General features: G+C 41.2%; 2 protein-coding genes across 16 annotated transcripts in view; one reads left to right on the top strand and one right to left on the bottom strand.

Moving 5' to 3' along the window:
* Nucleotides 1-11,020, top strand: part of COA1 (cytochrome c oxidase assembly factor 1) — a 199,628-nt gene extending 188,608 nt beyond the window's left edge. For 10 of the 15 annotated variants that reach the window (XM_078342305.1, XM_078342306.1, XM_078342311.1 and 7 more), the window contains one exon: nt 330-2,776. In XM_078342305.1, coding sequence (XP_078198431.1) covers nt 330-475 — 146 coding nt within the window. In that variant the 3' untranslated portion in view covers nt 476-2,776. Of the gene's footprint in view, nt 1-329; nt 2,777-9,384 lie in introns of those variants that run through there. The other 5 variants (XR_013523853.1, XR_013523852.1, XR_013523850.1 and 2 more) reach the window with 5 other exon arrangements.
* The window catches only part of STK17A (serine/threonine kinase 17a), a 49,616-nt gene continuing 34,549 nt past the window's right edge, over nt 8,969-24,035 (bottom strand). Inside the window, exons 4-7 of the mRNA XM_002751361.4 lie at nt 20,860-20,986; nt 10,719-10,767; nt 10,452-10,631; nt 8,969-9,614 (exon numbers count right to left, since the gene is read on the bottom strand). Of these exons, the coding sequence (XP_002751407.2) occupies nt 9,290-9,614; nt 10,452-10,631; nt 10,719-10,767; nt 20,860-20,986 (681 nt within the window). The 3' untranslated portion in view covers nt 8,969-9,289. The remainder of the gene's footprint in view (nt 9,615-10,451; nt 10,632-10,718; nt 10,768-20,859; nt 20,987-24,035) is intronic.

Below are 24,035 nucleotides of genomic sequence, written 5' to 3'. Positions count from 1 at the left end.
GGTCAGGGCTGGATCTTCCTAGACAACAAAATCGCCCTTCTCCAGGAACAGGTCCCAAAGGTCATTGCTGAAATCCACGAATCCTTACATATAGGGCCCAAAGCATTGCACCACTTCGTGCAGCCCCTCTTTTTCTCACCAGGTCTGCAACAGACAATTGAGCAAGTACACAAGGCATGCGTTACCTGCTCTAAGGTCTCGTCTCAGGGAGGCTTAAGGCCACAGTTTCCTACCTACCAAATGCGTGGCCACCTGCCAGCCCAAGACTGGCAGATTGATTTTACCCATATGCCCACTCAAAAATCTCTGCTACTTTCTAACCTTTGTAGATACCTTTTCTGGATGGATTGAAGCCTTTCCCATCTCCCGGGAAACTGCAGACATGGTGGCCTCCCTCTTAATTCAGGAAATCATCCCTCGTTTCGGCTTACCAGGAAATATCCAGTCAGACAACAGTCCAGCGTTTACAGCTTAGGTGGTCCAGCTGGTCACCAAGTCTCTCAACATCTGGAAACTACACATCCCCTACCACCCTCAGTCGTCGGGTAAAGTTGAACGGGCTCACAGCATCCTCAAAGACCATTTGGCCAAACTTACCATTGAGGTAAAACTCTCCTGGCCCACACTCCTGCCTCTTGCTGTAACCTGGGTCCAGGTTACCCCACGGGGGCCTTTGGGCCTCAGCCCCTTTGAATTGTTGTACAGCTGGCCCTTCCTGGTCTCCCATAATCTCCTGGTACAGCCACCTCCCCTAGCCTCCTACCTCCCCTATTTCTCTCTCCTCCACCACTTACTCAGGGAGCACGCAGACCTCACCCTCCCAGTTGTTCCAGGACCAGAGGACTTCCACCCAGTGATGCCTCTCCAACCAGGCAACAGCGTTCTCTTCCGAGAACTCAAACCAGGATCCTTGCAACCCAGGTGGTCAGGACCTCACATTGTTATCCTAACCACCCCCACAGCAGCCATACTCCTAGGCCACACTCTGTGGTACCATGTGTCCCACCTCAAACTGGCCCCCCAAAATAATCAGTGGAAATCTGAACCCTTGGGCCCCACTTGCCTCCGCCTCACCCGTAACCCCTACCCATCAACTCCTAACCCTTCAAATTCTCCTCCTAAGAATCCTTCTGGGGTCCCCTCTTAAAGCCAACTCCTACTCTATCTGGCAGTTCTACCTTCAGGAGTCCTGGATGGAAGACCCCACTACTAAAACCCAATACCTTGCCCAAGCAGATTGCCAGCCCGCAGGCTGCCAATCAGCCATAAAATTTGAATTCCCAAAATCCAAGGCCAATACTATCATAAACTCCTGGAATAACTTTGGCCTCTGCTTTCTAAATGACCAAACCAAAGACTCCTGTCATTTGTGGAACGATACCTATGGTGGATGCCCGTATGCTTCTTGTGTTATACACACAAGCTTCAGAACAGACACCACCCCAAAAAGTAGAATGCTCTTTGCCAATGACCAAGGTAAAGTGTCCCTTATCCACGATCCCTGGGAAGCCTGCTGGGAAAAGGGTACTGCAGGTAAAATATACACCAGGTTTACAGACAGCCACCCCAGCGGTACGTGGCTAATATTTTGGTCCTAAACCCGCATTGTGCCGGTGGAAATAGACTGACTTAAGTTGTTAAGCAACACCATCCTGCAGAATGAGGCCACCTTAACTAATCAACTCAAGCCCTCGAGCAACACTCCCCAGCCTTTCTCTTGGTTAACGCTAGTACAGCAAGGTGTTAACATGTTGAGCTTAACCGAAGCCAAAAACTTCACTAATTGCTTTTTATGTGCCTCCCTTAACAAACCCCCCTTAGCAGCAGTTCCCCTCCGGACCGGGTTCGGCCAGTCACAATCACCCAGGGGGCCTGATACCACCTTCACAGGTATCCCCTTGTTCAAAGTACATTCTCAAAATCTCTCTCTGCTGTGGGACAGCCAGCAGCCCCAGCCTCAGGTGCAATACCATGGTAGAAGTAAAATCCTCCCTTTACCTGCCTCCAGGAGGATTATTTTGGTGTAATGGAACCCTAACCAAAGTTATTGATGCCTCCCTCTTCCCCTGTATGCCAGTCACACTAGTCCCGCAGTTAGAAGTGTACGGACAAGCCGAGTTCCTATCCCTCATCGTGCCGTCCCCTAATCACCAGGCCAAAAAGTTGGCCTCTCTTTAGCATCCTCTCTAGCAGCAGCTGGAATAGGGAGCGGCGCCATGGGCTACAGTGTCACTTCAGCCACTCAACTGGAAGACAAGCTCCGTGTGGCTACTGAAGCATCAGCCACCTCTTTAGCCTCCCTCCAGCGACAAATCACGTCGCTGGCTCAGGTAACTCTCCAAAACTGACGGGCCCCAGACCTACTGATGGCAGAAAAAGGAGGTACCTGTCTGTTTCTTCGGGAGCAGTGCTGCTATTACATCAATGAAACAGGCCTTGTAGAAGAAAATGTCAACATTCTGTATTGCCTCCAAGAGAACCTCTGCAGGAAGCAGAGCGTACCAGCCTTGTCTCTCAACTGGTAGCAATCCCCCATGTTTACCTGGCTAGCTCCCATTATCACCCCCATTATCCTTGTGTGCCTTCTAATGCTAGCCCCTTTTTTCCTCAGGTTTTTACAGGCACGCATGAGGGAAATCTCCAGGATGGCCATAAACCAAATGCTACTTCACCCCTACTTCCAACTCCCAACTGAGGCACTAGCCAACTGACCCCCCTCCGCCCCTATTCAGCAGGAAGTAGCCAGAAAGAAGAGGCGTCCTATAGTATCAAAAGGGTAAGAATGTAAGGCTGGTTGCCGTGCCGGGAGCTTAGACATGCCCATCCCTCTCCACGCCTGAAAACTACATTACCAGAATCTGCACTCAGCACACGCCCACCTCTGCACTCAGCACCTAGCCCACTGTTGGAAAACTCCGCCAAAATTTCAAAGAAGCCCCGCCAAAACCTGCCCAATAGCACATTGCCCCATCCAGCCTGCTCACTGGAAAGCCTGCCTACCTACCAATAGCAGCCCACCCCGTCCATGTCCTGTGTCTCCACAGCCAATCAAATGCCTTCACTCCCTATAAAACCCCACACCTGAGAAAAGTCAGGTGAGACTTCTCTGGCCCCTTTCCCCAGGACCACAGTATAAGAACTCTTGCCTGGGAGTTAAATAAATTGGCATTTAATTGTTCTTATACTGGCCTCAGTTTCCTCATTTTAAACTCAGCAATAACCCTTACGGTATCTGTACTGTCTTTTCAACTTCCTGTAAGTCTTTAATTGTTGCAAAATCAAAAGCTTTAAAAAAGTATAGTATAACAGTGTTGAATATGCTGCTTTAAAAGGGACACGCGGTTATAGTGGCTTAGATAAAAAAGGGAGGACAAGGATGAGGTGACAATCCTTCTCCCTGAATAATTCCAGCTGAAAATTAAACATATCTCTTCCCAAATATTTTCATTTATCTTCTAGGTATATTTATCTCTTACAATTTATTAGAAAGCTAGTTAATAATAGAGATAACTAAAGAGATAACTAATTTTTATGCAAACCCATCACAGTGTATTGAAACTGATACTTTTGTGCTGCTAACATTTAGTGAAAATAGTTTTAGTAAATAAAATCTCCACTTATTTCAGTGAAAATGGCGAGAAAAATGTAATCAAGTCATAAGATTATCCTGCTACGTGAAATAAGCTGCTCCCCAAAGGACTGTGTCAAGATGGGTTTCAAATAGAAAATATCTCCTATTTTAGATATATTTAGATTATAATTACCTGGGAGTTGGCAAACTTTCTCTTTTCTGTAAAGTGCCAGCTGCTAAATACCTTAGGCTGTACAGGCTTTCAGATCTCTGTCACAACTATTCATCTGTGCAGTGTAGCGTAAAGGCATCCACAAACCGTAAACACACAGGTGTGGCTGTTCCAATAAACCCTTCACCAAACAGGCAGCACAGGCCACACACAGTATGCTGACCCCTGTACTAGCTCATCTCAGGTTACCTGTCCTCTATTAAAAAAGAAATCCAAAATTAAGTTACACAAAAGTAATTCTTAAAAATTACTGTGTTTTGGACATTAAAATGGGGCCAAAGGTATAATCCACTGAGATAAAAGTTCTTGACAAACAGGAAACCTGAATGATTCCGTCCTTTGTTCTGCTGGTACCTAGCTGTGAGCTCTTGGGCAAATCACATATTCTCTCGGATTCCATTACGGCATCCCTAATTTGAAAAAGTAGAGGAGGGATTCCTTCCAATTTTGTTATACAATTCAGTTCAGCAAACGTACTCCCACTGTTACCAACAAAAGTTTCAAAGAGACTCATTTAAATAATTTACAACATAGTTCTGGTTAGGCATGATGAGCTAAAAATGAGAGCTGGAGTATTAACAGCAAAACAATAAAGAGTATCCAAAAACAGCAGCATCAGAAAACGTGAAATACCCAGGGATAAAGTTAACAGATGTACAGGATATCTGTATTGAAATATATAAAACACTGCTGAGAAAAAATGAAATGAAAAAACATGTTTAATGGATTGGATGACTTAATATTGTTAAAGTGTTAAATCGATTTATAGATTCAGTGACTACTAGTCAAAATGCACAAATCTTTTTCTGGGAGTAGTGTGTAAGAAATGCAAAAGACCTAGAATAAACAAAGCAATTTGCAGAAAAAGAAATTAGAATGTCTGTTTTACCTGAACTCAAGACTTACCAAGTTTTCACAAAAAAGATAAACAGAATGGAACAGAAAACTAGATCCACAGCTATGAGGTCAAACGTTTTCACACAAGGGCACCAAAACAATTTAATGGTGGAAGGAGAATCTTTGACAAGTGGTGCTGGGACCACTAAACATTCAGTAGAATGTTCAAAGGTAGGCATTTTTATATGCCTACTTCATGGCATATAAAAATACTAATTCAAGGTGAATCACAACCCTGAATATTCGCTACAACTATTTTACTCCTAGGAAAAATAAGACAGTATTTTCATGAGTTTGGGGTAGGTAAAGACTTCTTAAAGAGCACACAGAAAGCATTAACTATATATGTAAAAAAAAAAAACTGATAAAGTGGATTTCACCAAAACTAAACCCTTCTAAACAGGTACTATAGAGAAAACAAGCCATAGAGTGGGAAGATATTTGTGATACATCAATCTGACAATCCTTTATGTCCAGAATGCACAAAGGAGTCTTACCCAATTAAAAGGAAAAAAAACACAGGAAAAGTACTCTCTATTAGTCATCAGGCAAATGCAAATTAAACCACCATGAGATACCACCACATACCTTGGAGCATGGTTAAAATAAAGGTGGACAACACCAAATGTCAGCAGAGATGTAAACAACCAGAGTACAATGTGCTGGCAGGAATGGAAAATAGCACAGTGGTTTTAGAAAACTGTTGGGTAGTTTCTTAAAAAGTTAAATATACAGCTACCATAAGACCTAGCAGTTCTACTCCTAGCTTTTTGAAAACATGTTCACAAATAGCCCTGTACAAGAATTTTTATATTTATAATAGCTCCAAAGTGAAACAGCTCAGGGGTACATGAACAGAAGGATAGCTACATAAACTGTCATGCATTCAAACAGCACAAAACAATAAAAAGGAACAAACCAGGCTGGGCATGGTGGCTCACGCCTGTAATCCCAGCACTTTGGGAGGTCGAGATGGTTGCATCACTTGAGGTCAGGAGTTCAAGACCAGCCTGACTAACATGGCAAAACCCTGTCTCTAATTAGTCGGGTGTGATGGTGCATGCCTTTAATACCAGCTACTTGGGAAGCTGAGGCAGGAGAATTGCTTGAACCCGGGAGGTGGAGGTTGCAGTGAGCCAAGATTGTGTCATTGCACTCCAGCCTGGGCAACAAGAGTGAAACTCCCATCTCAAAAAAACCAGAAAAGGAACAAACTGCTGATATAAGCACTGACACAGATGAATCTTAAAGACACCATGCTGAGTTACAGAAGGCAAATGGTGCATGCTGTATGATTCCAGCTGTTTGACTTTGGGGATAAGGAAAACTAATCTGCAACAGAACAGGAGTGTGGTTAAAGGGGTGAACATTTGTCAAGCCTGATTAGACTGTATGCATTTAGATCTGTACATTTCATATGTAAATTATATCCCCCTTCTCTCTAAAACACAACAATAGTGATTAAAACTCTTGAGGTTAAGATTAAGGTGTTCAATCTAGCTTTTTAAATTCTGTAACAAATCAAATGTACAAGGTGGCCAATCTTGGGAATAAATACAATACATGGCTATTTTTCATTTTTATCAATTCAAATTGAGGTATGAGTTTAAAATGTATTTTTGATTAGTTTGCTGATGCCAGTCATCTTTCTCCCATCTAGATTCACGTATGTTGGTGTCCATGGATTGGTACTTATTTCTTCTAAACATGCGTAAGCGTCTATGGACTGAGAATTATAATCCACTGTCTAACATTATCTAAGTGATCTCTATAATCCTTTAATACATTTTTCTTCCAAACTGAGGTTAGCCGGAAAAGTTTAAGAGATTCAATAATGAGCAGCTGTCCTTCATCTATACCACTACTAGAGAAAGGTATTAATTACCTCTTAGTTTTCATGTGAAAACAATAAAACATAACAATCAAATGTGATTTCCCAACTAAAACTACTTATACATTTTGCATATTTCATAAACGTCTCATCACACCAAAATATTGTTGAATTATAGTTAAAACTGGATTTCTAAACCATGAGTAAACCCAATTTAGTCCTTTATAAATTTGGTGATAGAAAAAAATGAATGTTGATAGCTTTAGATAAGTGTAGAGTTAGCTGGCAGCCATTAATAGATTTTGTTTGGCCTAATATTATGAAGGCTTTTCATGCTTGGTTTAACACATCTTATAAACCAAAAAATGCCAATTTACCTTTACAAGTGTATTTCTGAAGGACTTCTTAAAAAAGCATCCTATGACTCTATTTAAGGCACAACAGCAGCTAAGGATATGCAGCAAACTTAAGTGGCCAACTCAAAACATTTTTCACAAATACAGCAATTAAATATTAAGTATTTTTAGTATAAAATGGTTTTGAAAAAGCCCAAATGATTCTGATTTTAAAACCTGATGACAGATCCATCTTATCAAGTACAAACATGTCATTCAATGATGGGTAGTTTTTCCTGGTCACCTCCTCCCTATTTTCTCAGAGAGATACTTACACAAATTATACTGTTTTACTTCTTCCAAGACTTACCTGAGGCTCAACACTGTGTCCATGGGTATTCATTAAAAACTCTTATCACGGTGGCACCATTTCTTCTGCTTTTTAGAGCTTGTTTAGAATGCTAGATTCTAAGAAACTGTATAAGTAAAGCCAATTTAGTGAGAAAACAGTGAGACCTGGTTGTCTGAACTGCCTGAATTTCATCTAATGGTGGAATGAGCACTCCCAGGTGCTTTGACAGGTTCACACAGCAGGGCTGGGTGAGATTACTGATTTTGTAAATGTCTATGACATTTACACACACTTGTGTATTTACTGCACATACTTTAAAATAGTGGTTAGGTGCTGTCATTTTCATGATTTTGACAGCGGAGAAACTATGCTAGGGAGAGAGCTTTGTACAACACCCTAATCAGAACAGGAAGGGACAGGTCTGAGTTCATAGCGCAGAGCAAGGCATGGCTATGGTACACAGCACACAGGTGACAGGCAAATATTTAATGCACTGAGCCTAATAAAAGATAAATAAGGACTCTCAGACTTTTGTGTGTGAGAAAGATATTTAGTTACTTTAAGGTGTTCGGCATACGCTTTTACATTTCCATTTTTTTTTTTTTTTTTTTTTTTTGAGACGGAGTTTCGTTGTTGTTACCCAGACTGGAGTGCAATGGCACAATCTCGGCTCACTGCAACCTCCGCCTTCTGGGTTCAAGCAATTCTCCTGCCTCAGCCTCTTGGGTAGCTGGGACTACAGGCACGTGCCACCATGCCCAGCTAATTTTTGTATTTTTTTTTTTTTAGTAGAGACGGGGCTTCACCTTGTTGACCAGGATGGTCTCGATCTCTTGACCTCGTGATCTACCCGCCTCGGCCTCCCAAAGTGCTGGGATTATAGGCGTGAGCCACCGCGCCCAGCCAACATTTCCATTTTTTAATAGGACTTCACTGGTCACTGTGGGGCCAGGATACGACTGAACTGTTCAGTCCTGATCAAATGAAACTATTAGTACTTTCTTATAAATCTTTTTGGGACAAAGTATCTCCCTTACAAAATCCAGTGTAAATATTTTTTGGGCAAAGTAAATCTTTATAAATACTGTCATTTTATGCCTTTTCCTAGCATAGCTTGAGGACTGATGATAAGAAACTCAACAGAAGCAGAGGCTCAGTGGTCGGCATGAAGACTTTCTCTGCTCTAGGAGATTTTACTCACTTTGGGACAAAAACAATATAGTAGCATCTTTTCACTGACCAAGGTTACAAGATTGTTGATCAGATCACACTGATACCTCCAGTGGCCAAAATTAAATGAGAAGAATGGTGTGTGTGTGCAAGGAAGTGGCAGGGGTAGAGCATGTTAGTGCAGATGAATTTGAGTGTGCTATGATGAAGGAAGCAGCTGAAGAGCTGACAATTAAACACAGAATAATTTCAGAGGTGAAAAATTACCACCTCTCTTACTAGTGACATGGAAGAGAAAAAAAAAATTAGGATTTTTTTCACTGACAGGTTACACATATTGAGGCAAAAACAGACAACAGAAGCCAAATCAAGTCAACATAAAGCAGTAGGAAAATATAAAAATAAGACATTATCGAACTTTAGTAAATGTTATTCTGGGTCTCAAAAATATAGATGTCTATAGATATAGATTTGTTTTTGGCAAAACAAATCTAAAGTGAAAAAGTATCAATTTTTGTAAAGATATGAACATATATGCAGATATAGATAACACATGAATAATGCAAGGGATTTACAGAAATGTAGTTTTGGCACTTTTACTTGGATTTTTTGAAGAAAGTGAATACAAATATCATTGTACACAAATTCCCATTCTGGAGAAACAGGATGTAGAATTAAAAGGTGCAAACATCTCCCTTCTTAAAAATAACATTGAACGGGTAACTGTACCTGTTAAATCTCCTGGTTGGCAACTTTTAAAATCTGACTTCCACCTAACTCCACAAATTTGACAGTTATTTTGTTTGTGTAAGTGATACTGGTTATCCACTTCCAGTATATGTACCATTTGGCCAGAGGTTCTATAAATAATATTTTCAGTGTAGAAATCTTGAAGTACTGCTCAGTAGATAAATTCTCCTGGAATTTCTTGTAGCAATGGTTCCTCAAATTTAAATCGTTTGGAAATGGCCTTTTGCTCCATTTTCTCTTTTTCAGACTGTCTGCATTGTCCTAGAGTATATGAAGTAACTACAATCAACTCTTCGGTTACAATGGATTCCTTGGTTTCTGGTTTGTCAGCATCTGAATTAATTTCAGGCATAGAATGACCTTCTTGGAGGGCATTTGCTGCTTCTTGTGCCTTTTCCATCCTGAAAGAAGCCTCCTGAATACTGCTCTGTGTCAACCAGGGGTGCTTTAGACATTCTTCAGCAGTGGCTCGATCTCTGTAAAGATACATGTATTACGGTTAAGACACGTTAGAACTTCAATTAAAATTAGAGCATATATTTTGGGAAGTATGAAAAGCTGGCAAAAGTCTTAGTGTGATTCCTGAATAAAACTATTAGTTTTGGAGTTTGGGTATAATTTTCCAAAATGTTGAAATATTTTAAGTTATCCCTGAAATGCTCTCAAGAGACACCAAGAACAGATTAAGTGTCTGCTAGAGTTTAGCTGTCAAAATTTTACTGTCAATTTCTACTCACCATGAATTATGTGCCATTTACTGCCATGACACATTTGCAATAATACAATTTTGCTAATTAATATTTAAATCCTGTTAAACAGAGGTATGGTTCACTTTTTTTTTTAAGACGGAGTCTTGCTCTGTCGCCAGGATGGAGTGCAGTGGTGCAATCTCGGTTTACTACAACCTCCACCTCCTGAGTTCAAGTGATTCTTCCACCTCAGCCTCCCAAGTAGCTGGGACCACAGGTGTGTGCCACCATGCCTGGCTAATTTTTGTATTTTTAGTAGAGACAGGGTTTCACCATGTTGGCCAGGATGGTCTCGATCTCTTGATCTCATGATCCGCCCACTTTGGCCTCCCAAAGTGTTGGGATTACAGGCGTCAGCCACCGCACCCAGCCATGGTTCACATTTGCTAAAAATATTTTTGTTTTTGCCTCCTTTTCTTTCAACAGATGTATTAAGCCAAGGGTCACCTAGTTTTATGTCAACATTTTTGTGTTTCCATTTTGGTGTTTTAGATGTTGAACTATTTTTGGTTGGAGCAGATTCAATAAAAAACTGACAAGATCAGTATTAAAACTAATACTTACTCGGGTTTCTTAACTAAAAGTGCCCTGATGAAGTCAACAGCTGACTCAGACAAAATATCAAATTCTTCCTCAGAATAACTTAAATTCATCTGTGAGATGTTTAAGAATGTTTCTTGTTTATTATTGCCTAAGAAAGGTGATATTCCGGTAAGCATGACATATGTTAACACTCCAATGCTCCTAAATTAGAAAGAAAATGTAAGAAAAATTAGTACCATACTCATTTCTTGAAACTAATTTGATCAATTTTTCATTAGTAACACTTACCACATATCTGTTGCCATGCTTATAGGATCATAACTAAGAATTTCAGGAGCTAGTATCAGAAAGAGAAGATACCATTTAGCTTTGTGCAAAAAATTCCTAATTTGCTTTTAGAGATAAAGTATTATAAACTATAAAGCACATTTGGGCTAAAATGAAAGGTTACCATAAATTAATATAGAACCTAACTAGATGTTTGTAATTAACTTGTTTACTTTTCATACTTCTACCCACCATTGTTGAGTCCTAGTGTTTTACAAATATTTAAATATTTTAAAAACACCAAATATAAACTGACAATTTCTGACACCTTTCTCTTTCACACCCTCTGTAATCAAACATTGTCTCTATCAGATTATGGCTTTTAAAGCTTTCTCATTGCCACTGACATTTCTGCCTCCCCATTGGCCCACTCTTGTCCATGGTACTTTGTCCTCTTACCTGGGCCTTTTCAACTACTTGTCCCACTCCTCTGATCTTTTCTTTACGTTGCAGTCAGAGCTTTTTAAAACATCTACCCATTAACAGAAAGTCAGCCAACAAAGTTAAAACAAAAATTGAGCATTCTGAGACTACAGGCATGGGACAAAGTTAACTAAGTTGCATCTATAGGACTAAGAAAGGTAATATGCTTTGAGGCTGGGTGCCCAGCAGTTTGCAAGGACAAGGCAGGAGGATCGCTTGAACCAGGAGTTCAAGACCAGCATGAGCAACATAGTGAGACCTTGTTTCTATAAAAAGTAAACAAAACTCAGTTGAGTGTCACGGTGCATGCCTGTAGACCCAGCTAATGGGGAGGCTGAGGTGGGTGGATTGCTTGAGCCTGGGAGGTTGAGGCTGCAGTGAGCCAAGATAGTGCGACTGCACTCGAGCCTGGGTGACAGAGACCGTGTCTCAGAAAAAAAAAAAGCTTTGATATAAAGCAAATTGCTGCCACACATAAACACAATAGAAAGACTGTCAAATATGCAAGGATTCAGGAAAAATATAAAAATCTACTCATAATCCAGTTAACTAAAGATGATCTTTTTCAAAACTATACAAATAAAGAGGCTAAACTATTAAAAGGGAGTCAATAAGTACTGAATCCATGGGAAAACAGATCAGAGACTAAAACACTGTGGTAATTACGATGTAAAAAAAGGAATGAAAATGTTCTAGTTCTATGAAAAGACTAAATACTCAAAGTCATGTATCTACTGCTTTGTTTGTGACAAACCCTCATAGAATAAATGAGTGGGAGGAAGAGGTTAGAAAGGAAATGCTAGGTATGCTAGTTTCCTAAATTTTGATTTCTAAAATAGCTGAGAAACAGAAGTTGAGAATGTTACTTATAGGTTTTAGAAGAAATGACTAGGAATTAAAAATGAAATGCATAGCATCCAAATTACTGGGGATGAAACAGTAAAACAGACGACATAGCAAGACTGTGGGAGGAGAGGTACAGGAAATACCAATAGCTTCCTTTATTGAGTGGTTATCATGTGCTGAATACTGGTTTAAGGGCTTTGTATAGCAAATACAATTAAATCCTTACAAATTCCCTGTGAGGTTGGTACTATTACTAGCCCCATTTTATGGACAGAGGAATCTGAGGTATAAAGAGATTTAAGGGCCACGGTCACATAGAAGGCAAATACAGGGGTAGAGGAGAGACCTACTCAAGATGGCGCGGTGAGAACAACCCAGGATTGAAGCTATCGGTGAATGCGCGGAGGGTGAGTCAGGGCCACATTTCCAGACGGATCTTTGTTGCCCACAGAACGGGGAAATCCCCAGGTATAAAAGAGATGCGGGATGCCAGCGCAGTGGTTTTGGCTGGTGCAGCCGGCGGCTGGTGATACAGCGCAGTGGCGCTCCACAGCGCTCTGCACAAAGCGCACTGGTCCGGGTGCCCTGTTTAATCGGCAATCTGAGACTTGAGAGGGCAGATTGGCATATCCATCTGATTGAATGGGACTTGGACAGTGAGCCAGGCCAGGAGATTTCAGGGAAACGGCGTTTGGGCCAGTGCTGTGGGACAAACAAAACGGCGATTCCAAACGCTCCGGGTGGAGAGTTTAACTGTGGGCACAGCTGAACCCAGAACGGTGCAGCTCGGTGGGGGGGGGGGGGGGTGTCCGCCATTACCGAGGCAATCCGCCCCTATTGAGGTTACACTTCCATTGCTGACGCAGCCTGCGGTTGCCAAGGCAACCCGCCACAATAGAGAGACTCCGCCGCAGGGCGTAGCCCATGGCAGCAGGGCGGAGACCGCAGCAGCAGGGCAGAGCCTGCAGCAACAGGGCGGACCTCACACCAGCAGGGCAGAGCCTCAGCAGGGAAATAGTGACTAGACTGCCTCCTAGCTGAGCAGGACAGCGCAATGGACACTCATAAAGAAAGCCCCAACCCCCCAAGACAGAGCATCTGAGAAAAAAAGGGTTTTTTTTTAATGAGTTCTGCTGCAGCAGAATTAAACGTAGCAGCCTAACAGCCCTGAATGAACAACAGAGCTCACAGCTCAGCAACTGAGCTCCTATAAAGTACAGACTGTCTCCTCAAGCAGCTCCCTGACCCCTCTATATCCAGAAGACTGATATTTGGCAGGCATCATTCTGGGACAAAGATAGCAGAAAAAGAAACTGGTAGCATCCCTCACTGTTCGCAGCTGTTATAGGTGCACCCCAGACAAGCAGGGCCTGGAGTGGACTTCAGCAGTCGTACAGTGGAGGGGCTAGACTGGTAGAAGGAAAACCAAGTAACAGAAAGACCTCATCATCACCATCTGGGCATCCACTCAGAGACCCAATCGAAAAGTCAGCAACTACTCAGATGACAGGTGGATAAATCCACAAAGATGGGAAGAAACCAGCGAAAAAAGGAGGAAAACACCCGAAACCAGAACACCTCACCTCCTACAAAGGACCAAAACTCCTCACGAGCAAGGGAACAAAGCTGGACAGAGAATGACTGTGACGAAATGATGAAATTAGACTTCAGAAGGTGGATAATGAGAAACTTTTGTGAGCTAAAAGAACATGTTTTAAATCAATGCAAAGAAACTAAGAACCTTGAAAAAAGATTCGAGGAAATGATAACAAGAATGGGCAACTTAGAGAAGAATATGAATGAATTGAAGGAGCTGAAAAACACGACACGAGAACTTCGCGAAGCATGCACAAGTTTCAACAGCTGAATTGACCAAGCAGAAGAAAGGATATCAGAAGTCGAAGATCAACTCAATGAAAGAAAACGAGAAACCAAGATCAGAGAAAAAAGCGCAAAAAGGAATGAACAAAGCCTCCAAGAAATGTGGGACTATGTGAAGAGACCTAACCTACGTTTGATAGGTGTACCAGAATGTGACAAAGAGAATGAATTCAAGCTGAAAAATACTCTTCAGGACATTATCCAGGAAAATTTCCCCCACCTAGCAAGGCAGGCCAACACTCAAATGCAGGAAATACAGAGAACACCACAAAGATATTCCGCAAGAAGAGCAACCCCAAGGCACATAATCATCAGATTCACCAGGGTTGAAATAAAGGAGAAAATACTAAGGGCAGCCAGAGAGAAAGGTCGGGTCACCCGCAAAGGGAAGCCCATCAGACTCACAGCAGATCTCTCGGCAGAAACTCTACAAGCCAGAAGAGAGTGGGGGCCAATATTCAACATCCTTAAAGAAAAGAATTTTGAACCCAGAATTTCATATCCAGCCAAACTGAGCTTCAGAAGTGAAGGAAAAATAAAATCCTTTGTAAATAAGCAAGTACTCAGAGATTTTGTCACCACCAGGCCTGCTTTACAAGAGCTCCTGAAAGAGGCACTACACATAGAAAGGAACAACCAGTACCAACCATTCCAAAATCACACTAAATGCTAAAGAGCATCAACAAAATGAAGAATCTACATCAACTAACTAGCTGGGCAAAACAGCCAGCTAGCATCAAAATGGCAGTTTCAAATTCTCACATAACAATATTAACCCTAAATGTAAATGGACTAAATGTACCAATCAAAAGACACAGACTGGCAAATTGGATAAAAAACAAAACCCATCAGTGTGCTGTATCCAGGAAACCCATCTCACATGTAAGGATACACAAAGGCTCAAAATAAAGGGATGGAGGAAGATTTACCAAGCAAATGGAGAGCAAACAAAAGGAGTTGCAATTCTCATCTCTGATAAAATAGACTTTAAAGCAACAAAGATCAAGAGAGACAAAGAAGGCCATTACATAATGGTAAAAGGATCGATACAACAAGAAAAGCTAATGATCCTAAACATACATGGACCCAATACAGGAGCACCCAGATACATAAGGCAAGTTCTTAATGACTTACAAAGAGACTTAAGACTCCCACACAATAATAGTGGGAGACTTTAACACTCCACTGTCAATATTAGATCAACCAGACAGAAAATCAACAAGGATATCCAGGGCTTGACCTCAGACCTGGAACAAGCAAACCTGATAGACATTTACAGAACTCTCCACCCCAAATCCACAGAATATACATTCTTCTTAGCACCACATCACACCCACTCTAAAACTGACCACATAATTGGAAGTAAAGCACTCCTCAGCAAATGCAAAACAACTGAAATCATAACAAACAGTCTCTCAAACCATAGTGCAATCAAGTTAGAACTCAGAATTCAGAAACCAACCCAGAACCACACAGCTTCATGGAAACTGAACAACTGGCTCTTGAATGGTGACTGGATAAACAATAAAATGAAGGCAGAAATAAAGAAGTTCTTCAAAACCAATGAGAACGAAGACACAACATGCCAGAATCTCTGGGACACATTTAAAGCAGTCTCTAGAGGAAAATATATAGCAATAAGTGCCCATATGAGGAGAATGGAGAGATCCAAAATTGACACCCTATCGTCAAAATTGAAAGAGCTAGAGGAGCAAGATCAAAAAAACTCAAAACCCAGCAGAAGACAAGAAATAACTAAGATCAGAGCTGAACTGAAGGAGATAGAGACATGAAAAACCCTTCAAAAAATCAATAATTCCAAGAGCTGGTTTTTTGAAAAGATCAACAAAATAGACAAACCACTAGCCAGATTGATAAAAAAGAAAAGAGAGAAAACCAAATAGATGCAATAAAAAACGATAAAGGGGAAATCACCACAGATTCCACAGAAATTCAAACTATCATCAGAGAATATTACAAACAACTCTATGCACATAAACTAGTAAACCTGGAAGAAATGGATAAATTCCTGGACACCTGTGTCCTCCCAAGCGTAAACCAGGAGGAAGCTGAAACTATGACTAGACCAATAACGAGGTCAGAAGCCGAGGCAGCAATTAAGAGCCTACCACACAAAAAAAGCCCAGGTCCAGATGGGTTCACAGCCGAATTCTACCAGACACACAAAGAGGAGCTAATACCATTCCTTCTGAAACTATTCCAAATAATCCAAAAAGAGGGAATCCTTCCCAAATCATTTTATGAGACCAACATCATCCTGATACCAAAACCCGGCAGAGACCCAACGAGAAAAGAAAACTTCAGGCCAATATCCATGATGAACATAGATGCAAAAATCTTCAATAAAATATTGGCAAGCTGATTGCAACAGCAAATCAAAAAACTTATCCATCATGATCAAGTAGGATTCATCCCGGGGATGCAAGGCTGGTTCAACATACGCAAGTCTATCAATGTAATTCACCACATAAACAGAACCAAAAACAAAAACCACATGATTATCTCAATTGATGCAGAGGAGGCATTTGACAAAATTCAACAGCCCTTTATGCTAAAAACCCTCAATAAACTCGGTATCGATGGAATGTATCTCAAAGTAATAAAAGCTATTTACGACAAACCAACAGCCAATATCATACTGAATGGGCAAAAACTGGAAGCATCCCCTTTGAAATCCGGCACTAGACAAGGATGCCCTCTCTCACCACTCCTCTTCAATATAGTACTGGAAGTTCTAGCCAGAGCAATCAGGCAAGAAAAAGAAATAAAGGGTATTCAAATAGGAAAGGAGGAAGCCAAATTGTCTCTATTTGCAGACGACATGATAGGATACCTAGAAGACCCCATCGCCTCAGCCTAAAAACTCCTGAAACTGAAAAGCAACTTCAGCAAAGTCTCAGGATATAAAATCACAAGCATTCCTCTACACCAATAACGGACTTAAAGAGAGCCAAATCAAGAACGAACTGCCATTCACAATTGCTACGAAAAGAATAAAATACCTAGGAATACAACTCACAAAAAACATAAGGGACCTCTTCAAGGAAAACTACAAACCATTTCTCAATGAAATAAGAGAGGACACAAACAGATGGAGAAACATTCCATGTTCATGGTTAGGAAGAATCAGTATCATGAAAATGGCTATACTGCCCAAAGTAATTTACAGAATCAACGCTATTCCCGTCAAGCTACCATTGACTTTCTTCACAGAACTGGAGAAAACCACCATGAACTTCATATGGAACCAAAAGAGAGCCCACATAGCCAAGTCAATTCTAAGCAAAAAGAACACAGCGGGGGGCATCACACTACCGGATTTCAAACTATACTACAAGGCTACAGTAATCCAAACAGCATGGTTCTGGTACCAAAACAGAGATATAGACCAATGGAACAAAGCAGAGGCACCGGAGGCAACACAACATATCTACAACCATACAATCTTTGATAAACCTGACAAAAACAAACAATGGGGAAAGGATTCCCTGTTTAATAAATGGTGTTGGGAAAACTGGCTAGCCATGTGCAGAAAGCAGAAACTGGACCCCTTCCTGACACCTTACACTAAAATTAACTCCAGATGGATTAAAGACTTAAACATAAGACCTGGCACCATAAAAACCCTAGAAGAAAATCTAGGCAAAACCATCCAGGACATAGGAGTAGGCAAGGACTTCATGACCTAAACACCAAAAGCATTGGCAACAAAAGCCAAAATAGACAAATGGGACCTAATGAAACTCCACAGCTTCTGCACGGCAAAAGAAACAGTCACTAGAATGGATCGGCAACCAACAGAATGGGAAAAAATTTTTGCAGTTTCCCCATCTGACAAAGGGCTGATATAGAATTTACAAAGAACTCAAACAGATTTACAGGAAAAAAAAACAAACAAGCCCATTCAAAAATGGGCAAAGGATATGAACAGACACTTTATGAAAGAAGACATATATGAGGCCAACAATCATATGAAAAAATGCTCATCATCACTGGTCATTAGAGAGATGCAAATCAAAACCACATTGAGATACCATCTCACGCCAGTTAGAATGGCGATCATTAAAAAATCTGAAGACAACAGATGCTGGAGAGGATGTGGAGAAATAGAAACACTTTTACACTGTTGGTGGGAGTGTAAATTAGTTCAACCATTGTGGAAGACAGTGTGGCGATTCCTCAATGCCTTAGAAATAGAAATTCCATTTGACCCAGCAATCCCATTACTGGGTATATATCCAAAGGACTATAAATCGTTCTACTACAAGGACACATGCACACGAATGTTCATTGCAGCACTGTTTACAATAGCAAAGACCTGGAACCAACCCAAATGCCCATTGATGATAGACTGGACTGGGAAAATGTGGCACGTATACACCATGGAATATTATGTAGCAATCAGAAATGATGAGTTCGTGTCGTTTGTAGGGACATGGATGAATCTGGAGAACATCATTCTCAGCAAACTGACACAAGAACAGAAAATGAAATACCGCATATTCTCACTCATAGGTGGTTGATGAAAAATGAGAACACATGGACACAGGGAGGGGAGTACTAAACACTGGGGTCTATTGGGGGGAAAAGGGGAGGGCCAGCGGGGGCGGGGAGCTGGGGAGGGATAGCCTGGGGAGAAATGCCAAATGTGGGTGAAGGGGAGAAAGGAAGCAAAACGCACTGCCATGTGTGTACCTATGCAACTGTCTTGCATGTTCTGCACATGTACCCCAAAACCTAAAATGCAATAAAAAATAAAAAAAAAAATACAGGGGTAGAACTCACACCAGTTTCTGTATATATAAAATGACTATGGGAGGCACAAACTTACCTTTTAAAAGGTGAGTCAGGGAAAGAAAAAGAGGAAAGTCCCTTTGTTTTTCTGTATTATATACTTCTGAATTACTTGTAGTTTTTTTTTTCTTTTTGCATTGTGCTTGTATTTCCAATATATTTTGAGACAGGGAAAGGTACTTGGTAGAAAACTGAAAATTTACTAAGGAACAGAAAGCTCTAAAACACAACACTAGCCTGGTCAACACAGTGAGATCCGTCTTTACCAAAAAAAAAGAACAAAAAACGGGCCCACTGTGCTGGCGCGTGCCTGTGGTCCCGGCTACTCAGGAGGCTGAGGCAGCAGGATCTCAAGATGGGAGCTGTAGCAAGCTATGATGGAGCCACTGCACTCTGGCCTGGGTGACAGAGTGAAACTGTCTCAAACAACAAAGCATTTAAACAAAACAAAATCCCAAAATCTTTCAGGGCGGTGATTACTATTTTGATTTTTCAGCTCACAGACCTTTATTTTACAGTCCTGTGTATTTGAACTTACAGTGGTCCCCATTACATTTGGCTAAAATACTTGGGTTGCTGCTTTCCCTAAAGAAACACTGTTAAGTCACATCACTAAACTTAATGGTCATGATGCATGTTAGCATAATGAAAAGTATTCCGGCCCATTAAAATATATAAACAAATTTAAAGGTTGTTTCTATGCCTGTGTCATCTTTTCTTACCTAATTAAGGATCTTTAAAAAAATCTCTGAATGATTTTTGGACTGTCATTGCCATGCAGCTTTGTTTTCTTCAACCCTGTTGGCCCTCCTGAGTCTTTGTGCTTTGGAAAGTTCTTCTCTTGTAAGATCCTCAGTCTTTCAAGGACTGCTCACTCTTTTTACCCTCTTCTTTGAAAGGAGACCTGCTCTCCTCATTCCCCCTCTTCTAGCCTGTTTGCCCACTTCACACTTCTTCCCTCAGGCCCAGGCCACAGACTTCTCCACTCCTGCCACGGGTGTCCTCCTCTTCTCCCGGGTCTGCTGTCAGCTTAGGTGACTTCCACAATGATGTTCATGACCCAGACAGCTACCTTCACAGCTTCTTGATTACCTGGTCTAAAGAACTGTCTTTCCAGCACTATATCCAAGGCCTCATAATTACAAAGCGCTATTTCACCACTAAAATTTTGAATATTAATTTTTTTTTTAAAGACAGAATCTCGGTCTGTCACCCAGGCTGGAATGCAGTGGCATGATCTCGCCTCACCACAACCTCTGCCTCCCAGGTTTTCAAGCGATTCTCCTGACTTTCAAGTAGCTGGGAATATAAATGTGTACCACCATGCCCGGCTAATTTTTGTATTTTTAGTAGAGATGGGGTTTTGCCATGTTGGCCAGGCTGGTCTCAAACTCCTGGCCTCAAGTGATCCACCTGCCTTGGCCTCCCAAAGTGCTGGGATTACAGGCATGAGCCACTGTGCCTCACCTAAATATTAATATTCTAATCTCTGGTCACAACGTCTAAATTTGGCAGCCTTATTCTACTACAGATACTTTTAAAACCCATCATTCAAACTGTTACTCTTACAAACTCCTATTCTTCTTCCCGTCTGTCAAATAAAGTCACAGTTGACTTTTTTACCCAACCTAGACCCATACAGTATCATCATTCAGCTGCTCTCTTGCTGCTATTTCAGTGTTTAAGCTCCCTTTCTTTCTGCCAGAAGTACTAACCATGGATCCAACCAAATGCCCTCTCTGCTCCACACTTCTGTGGAACCCTAGACTTGGCAATTCCTTTATCAATGCTTGTTATCAACCACAGCATCTTTAAAGATCCTTACTTGTTAAACATCCTCCCACCCTCAGATAGCTAATATCCTACTTTGTTAAGAAAATCCTCTCCTATTCCTTTTAGAAGTAATCCCTTCAAATTCTCTTAGCCCTGTAGTGAAGAAAGAGTGAAAAGATCACCAATTTGGTACCTGACTCTTGAAAGTTTTCCATTGTAAAATTTAATCCAAAGAAATAAATCTCTGATGGTGGAATTTCAATATAGCAATAGCTGGCCCCACTCTGAGTCATACCACATGGACAAGTCTCCTAATGAAGGTGATGCCTGACCCCAGAGCAAAACTACTTTTATGAATACTTACCCACATACTCAGGGGTACCCATAATTTCTCGGAGCTCTTCACTGTTCTTCAATATTCTTGAAAGGCCAAAGTCAACGATCTTAATGTCACCCAATGGAGAGTCACTTGTCAACAGAATATTCTGAGGCTAAAAAACAACACACCCCCACAGAAATCAACACAACTCTGATTAAGCACACAAAACATGTAGCCCATAAAACATACATTTCACCTGTGAAACTGAGACTGAGGAATTTAACAGCAAACAGTCATTTATTAAAGAAATATTTTTACAATATACTTCCTATGTATAAGGCTGCAGGCCTAGTATTCTCTTATATTTTCAATATCTTCCCCTGCCCTGGCTTTTCCTCAGCATATAAACACGTTTCTGTCCCTACCTTATGGAATCCATTCCCCATGACCCTGAGTCTCCTATCCAGGCAGCACACTCACTTCCTACTATTCCCTCAAAACTCAGCTTCTTGAAAGCATGGTCTAGTACAATTGGTATCATTTCTCATTCCCACTAAATCTCCTTTACTCCCTGGACTGAATCTGACTTCATTAAGGTCACAATAACTTTAATAATTGAAGACCCACCAAATCCTGTGTCTTTCAGGGACTATTTTGTATGCAATGATTTCTGTATCACTGGGCACTGCCAAGCTCCTTACATTGTTGAAATTCCTCCCCGTTTTCTCCACGTTGGATCTCTCCTTTCTTCTACAGATCCCTCACTACTTCCTCTGTTTTCCTTCTGTTGTCCTTTTAGATATTTGTGGTGTTCAAGATCTCTTGCGGCATGGCCCTCTTCCCTCACCACTCTGCATTCTATTTTTGAGCAATTTCATTTTCTTCCAAAGCTTCAGCTGCCACTTATATACTGATAACTTGTACCCTAAGTCCTCTCCAGACTTATGAGTGGGGATATGTGGGGTGATGACACATACAGTAATGGGAAAGAGCTCCCCAGAGCCACAGAATCAGTGAGGTTCATATCCCTAGAGTCATTTTTACCCAATGGAAAATAACCTAACATACTTTCACTATAAAAAGACAAGCAAATATATTATGGACTAGAATGCAAAATTCATTAAATTTTTAAAACACGAAATGTGAAAGAAAAGTTTGTGTTTGCATTATAAAGCGTCCTCACTTAGTTTCCTGCCATTAAGAATATTCCCAAAGGTAAGCTGAGAAACATCGGTAAATTACAAATATTTCACTACAACACCCTGTGTTTTATGATTGGGCCCCTGCTTCCTTTTCAAGATTAATTTCCTGTCATGGCTCCAAAGGCAATCTGGGCTCCAAATCAAACAGTCTGTAATCGGTAAATAAGACAGCCACTCCCACATCTCATGCCTTTGCATGTGTACCGTCTTTGCTCAGGACATCCTCTCTCTTCCTCTCCCTGACAAATTTATTCTCATCCCTCACTCCGTGCATGATGGGTCTCAATAAAGCACCAATTCTTGTGCAAAGCCTGTCCTGGCCTCCCCTGCTCCTTCCAGGGTGGGCTTGATGGCTGCCCCGTCCCTACTTCACAGCATGGATACACAGCATGCTTAATCCATTGTTTTGTTAGCTGTTTATGTTTCTGTCTCCATCACATTGGTCCCCTAGATGTATAGAATGAATGCTCACATTTCCTTTCCTTCCATTCATATTCTGCACCTCCATCTGATGTTTGTCCTCTCCTTCTACTACAAATCACAAAATCCAGTGATATTTTTCAATGCTTTCTTCTGGACTACTCCCTTAGCAGTGTTTGACACACTTAACGACTCCTTCCTTGTTTACATATTATTTTTCTCTTGGCTCCCATGACAAAACACTCTCCTGGCTTTCTTCCTATCTCTGGCTGCATCTTCCATCTCCTCTGATAGGCAGCCTTCTTTTACCTGGTCCACTGGATGCTGGGTTTGTCAAGGCTTGATCTTGAGACCTTTCCTCTTTTTACTGCACACTCTCACCTTGCATGATCTGTACCCAAGGCTTAAATATCACCTACAGCTTATGACTCACAATTTTTTTCTCTCTTTTGGATCTCTTCAACCAGCTGCTTATCTATTATCTCCCCTTTGATGTCTCAAAGGTACCTCAAATTCAACATGACCAAAGTCAGACTCCTATTTTCCTTCCTAAATCAGATTCTCACTATGCCAATGACAGGTGTCTCAGTGAATGCTATGATCATACCTCTGAATAGGAGAGAACAATCATCTTGGCCATTCCTTTCCTCCCTTCTCTTCCATTTAGCTAACATGTCACCATAGTTGATTTTAAATACTAAATTCTAAGCATTTCTAGACTTTGCCTTTTTCTCTCATCTACAGAAAATTAAACCTACCTTTCTTCCTCTATTGCAATGGCCTCTTCAATGGTTTGCTGGGATCTGTTTCACCTACATTGCAGCTGGAAGGCTCTTTTGTATTATATAAATTGGATCTGTTGTCCCCTTTCCTAAACCCTTCCACAGCTTCCCACTGCTCTTAGATAACCTCCAAACTCCTTCGCATGACGTGCATGTCCTGAGGTCCAGCTTCTGCCTAGCTAGCTCTCCAGACTCATCACATGCCATGATCCCCTTGGCTCCATGAAACTGGGTCCCATAGGACATTTTCCAGTTTCTCATACTTGCCATGCTCTCTCTCTCACAAGAGTGAATCTGTATATGTATTCTCTCAGTCTAGAACACTTTTCTGTTCTTCTTTGCCTAGTCTCAACTCGGTGAGAAAACCTAAGATGGTAGTGAGGCAGATTACAATTCCCATCGATGAGAAGGGCTGCAATATGAAAAAGAAAACTGAGTCATAGATGGTCCCTCTTTTTACAAAGGGTCTTACCATCTACCCAACTGTCTATCCTACCGTTTTCTATTATGAAAATGCCTGTAGGTTTATCAGTCTGAATTCAGAATGGGAAGAATCTACACCTTCATGAGGACAGAAGCCACAGTACTGATTACTCTTTTATCACTGTGATCAGTGCCTGCCACACATTAATATTTGTTGGGTGAATAAATGGAAGAAACATAACTATAAAAAAATTAAGAGCGTGTCTATTTTGTGTCAGGACAAGTGGTAGTATAATTTTAGCAATAAGATTGCCCTATTGTCAGAGTTTATAATCGAGAGAAAATAGATGGACCTGCCAGGCTCAACTCACTCTTCTGTGCCTTGCACCATATA

Source organism: Callithrix jacchus, chromosome 11 (assembly GCF_049354715.1).
Source record: "Callithrix jacchus isolate 240 chromosome 11, calJac240_pri, whole genome shotgun sequence".
Taxonomy (NCBI): Eukaryota; Metazoa; Chordata; class Mammalia; order Primates; family Cebidae; genus Callithrix; species Callithrix jacchus.
Note: the sequence above shows the minus strand (reverse complement) of the source record. Positions and strands in the feature narration are given on the sequence as shown.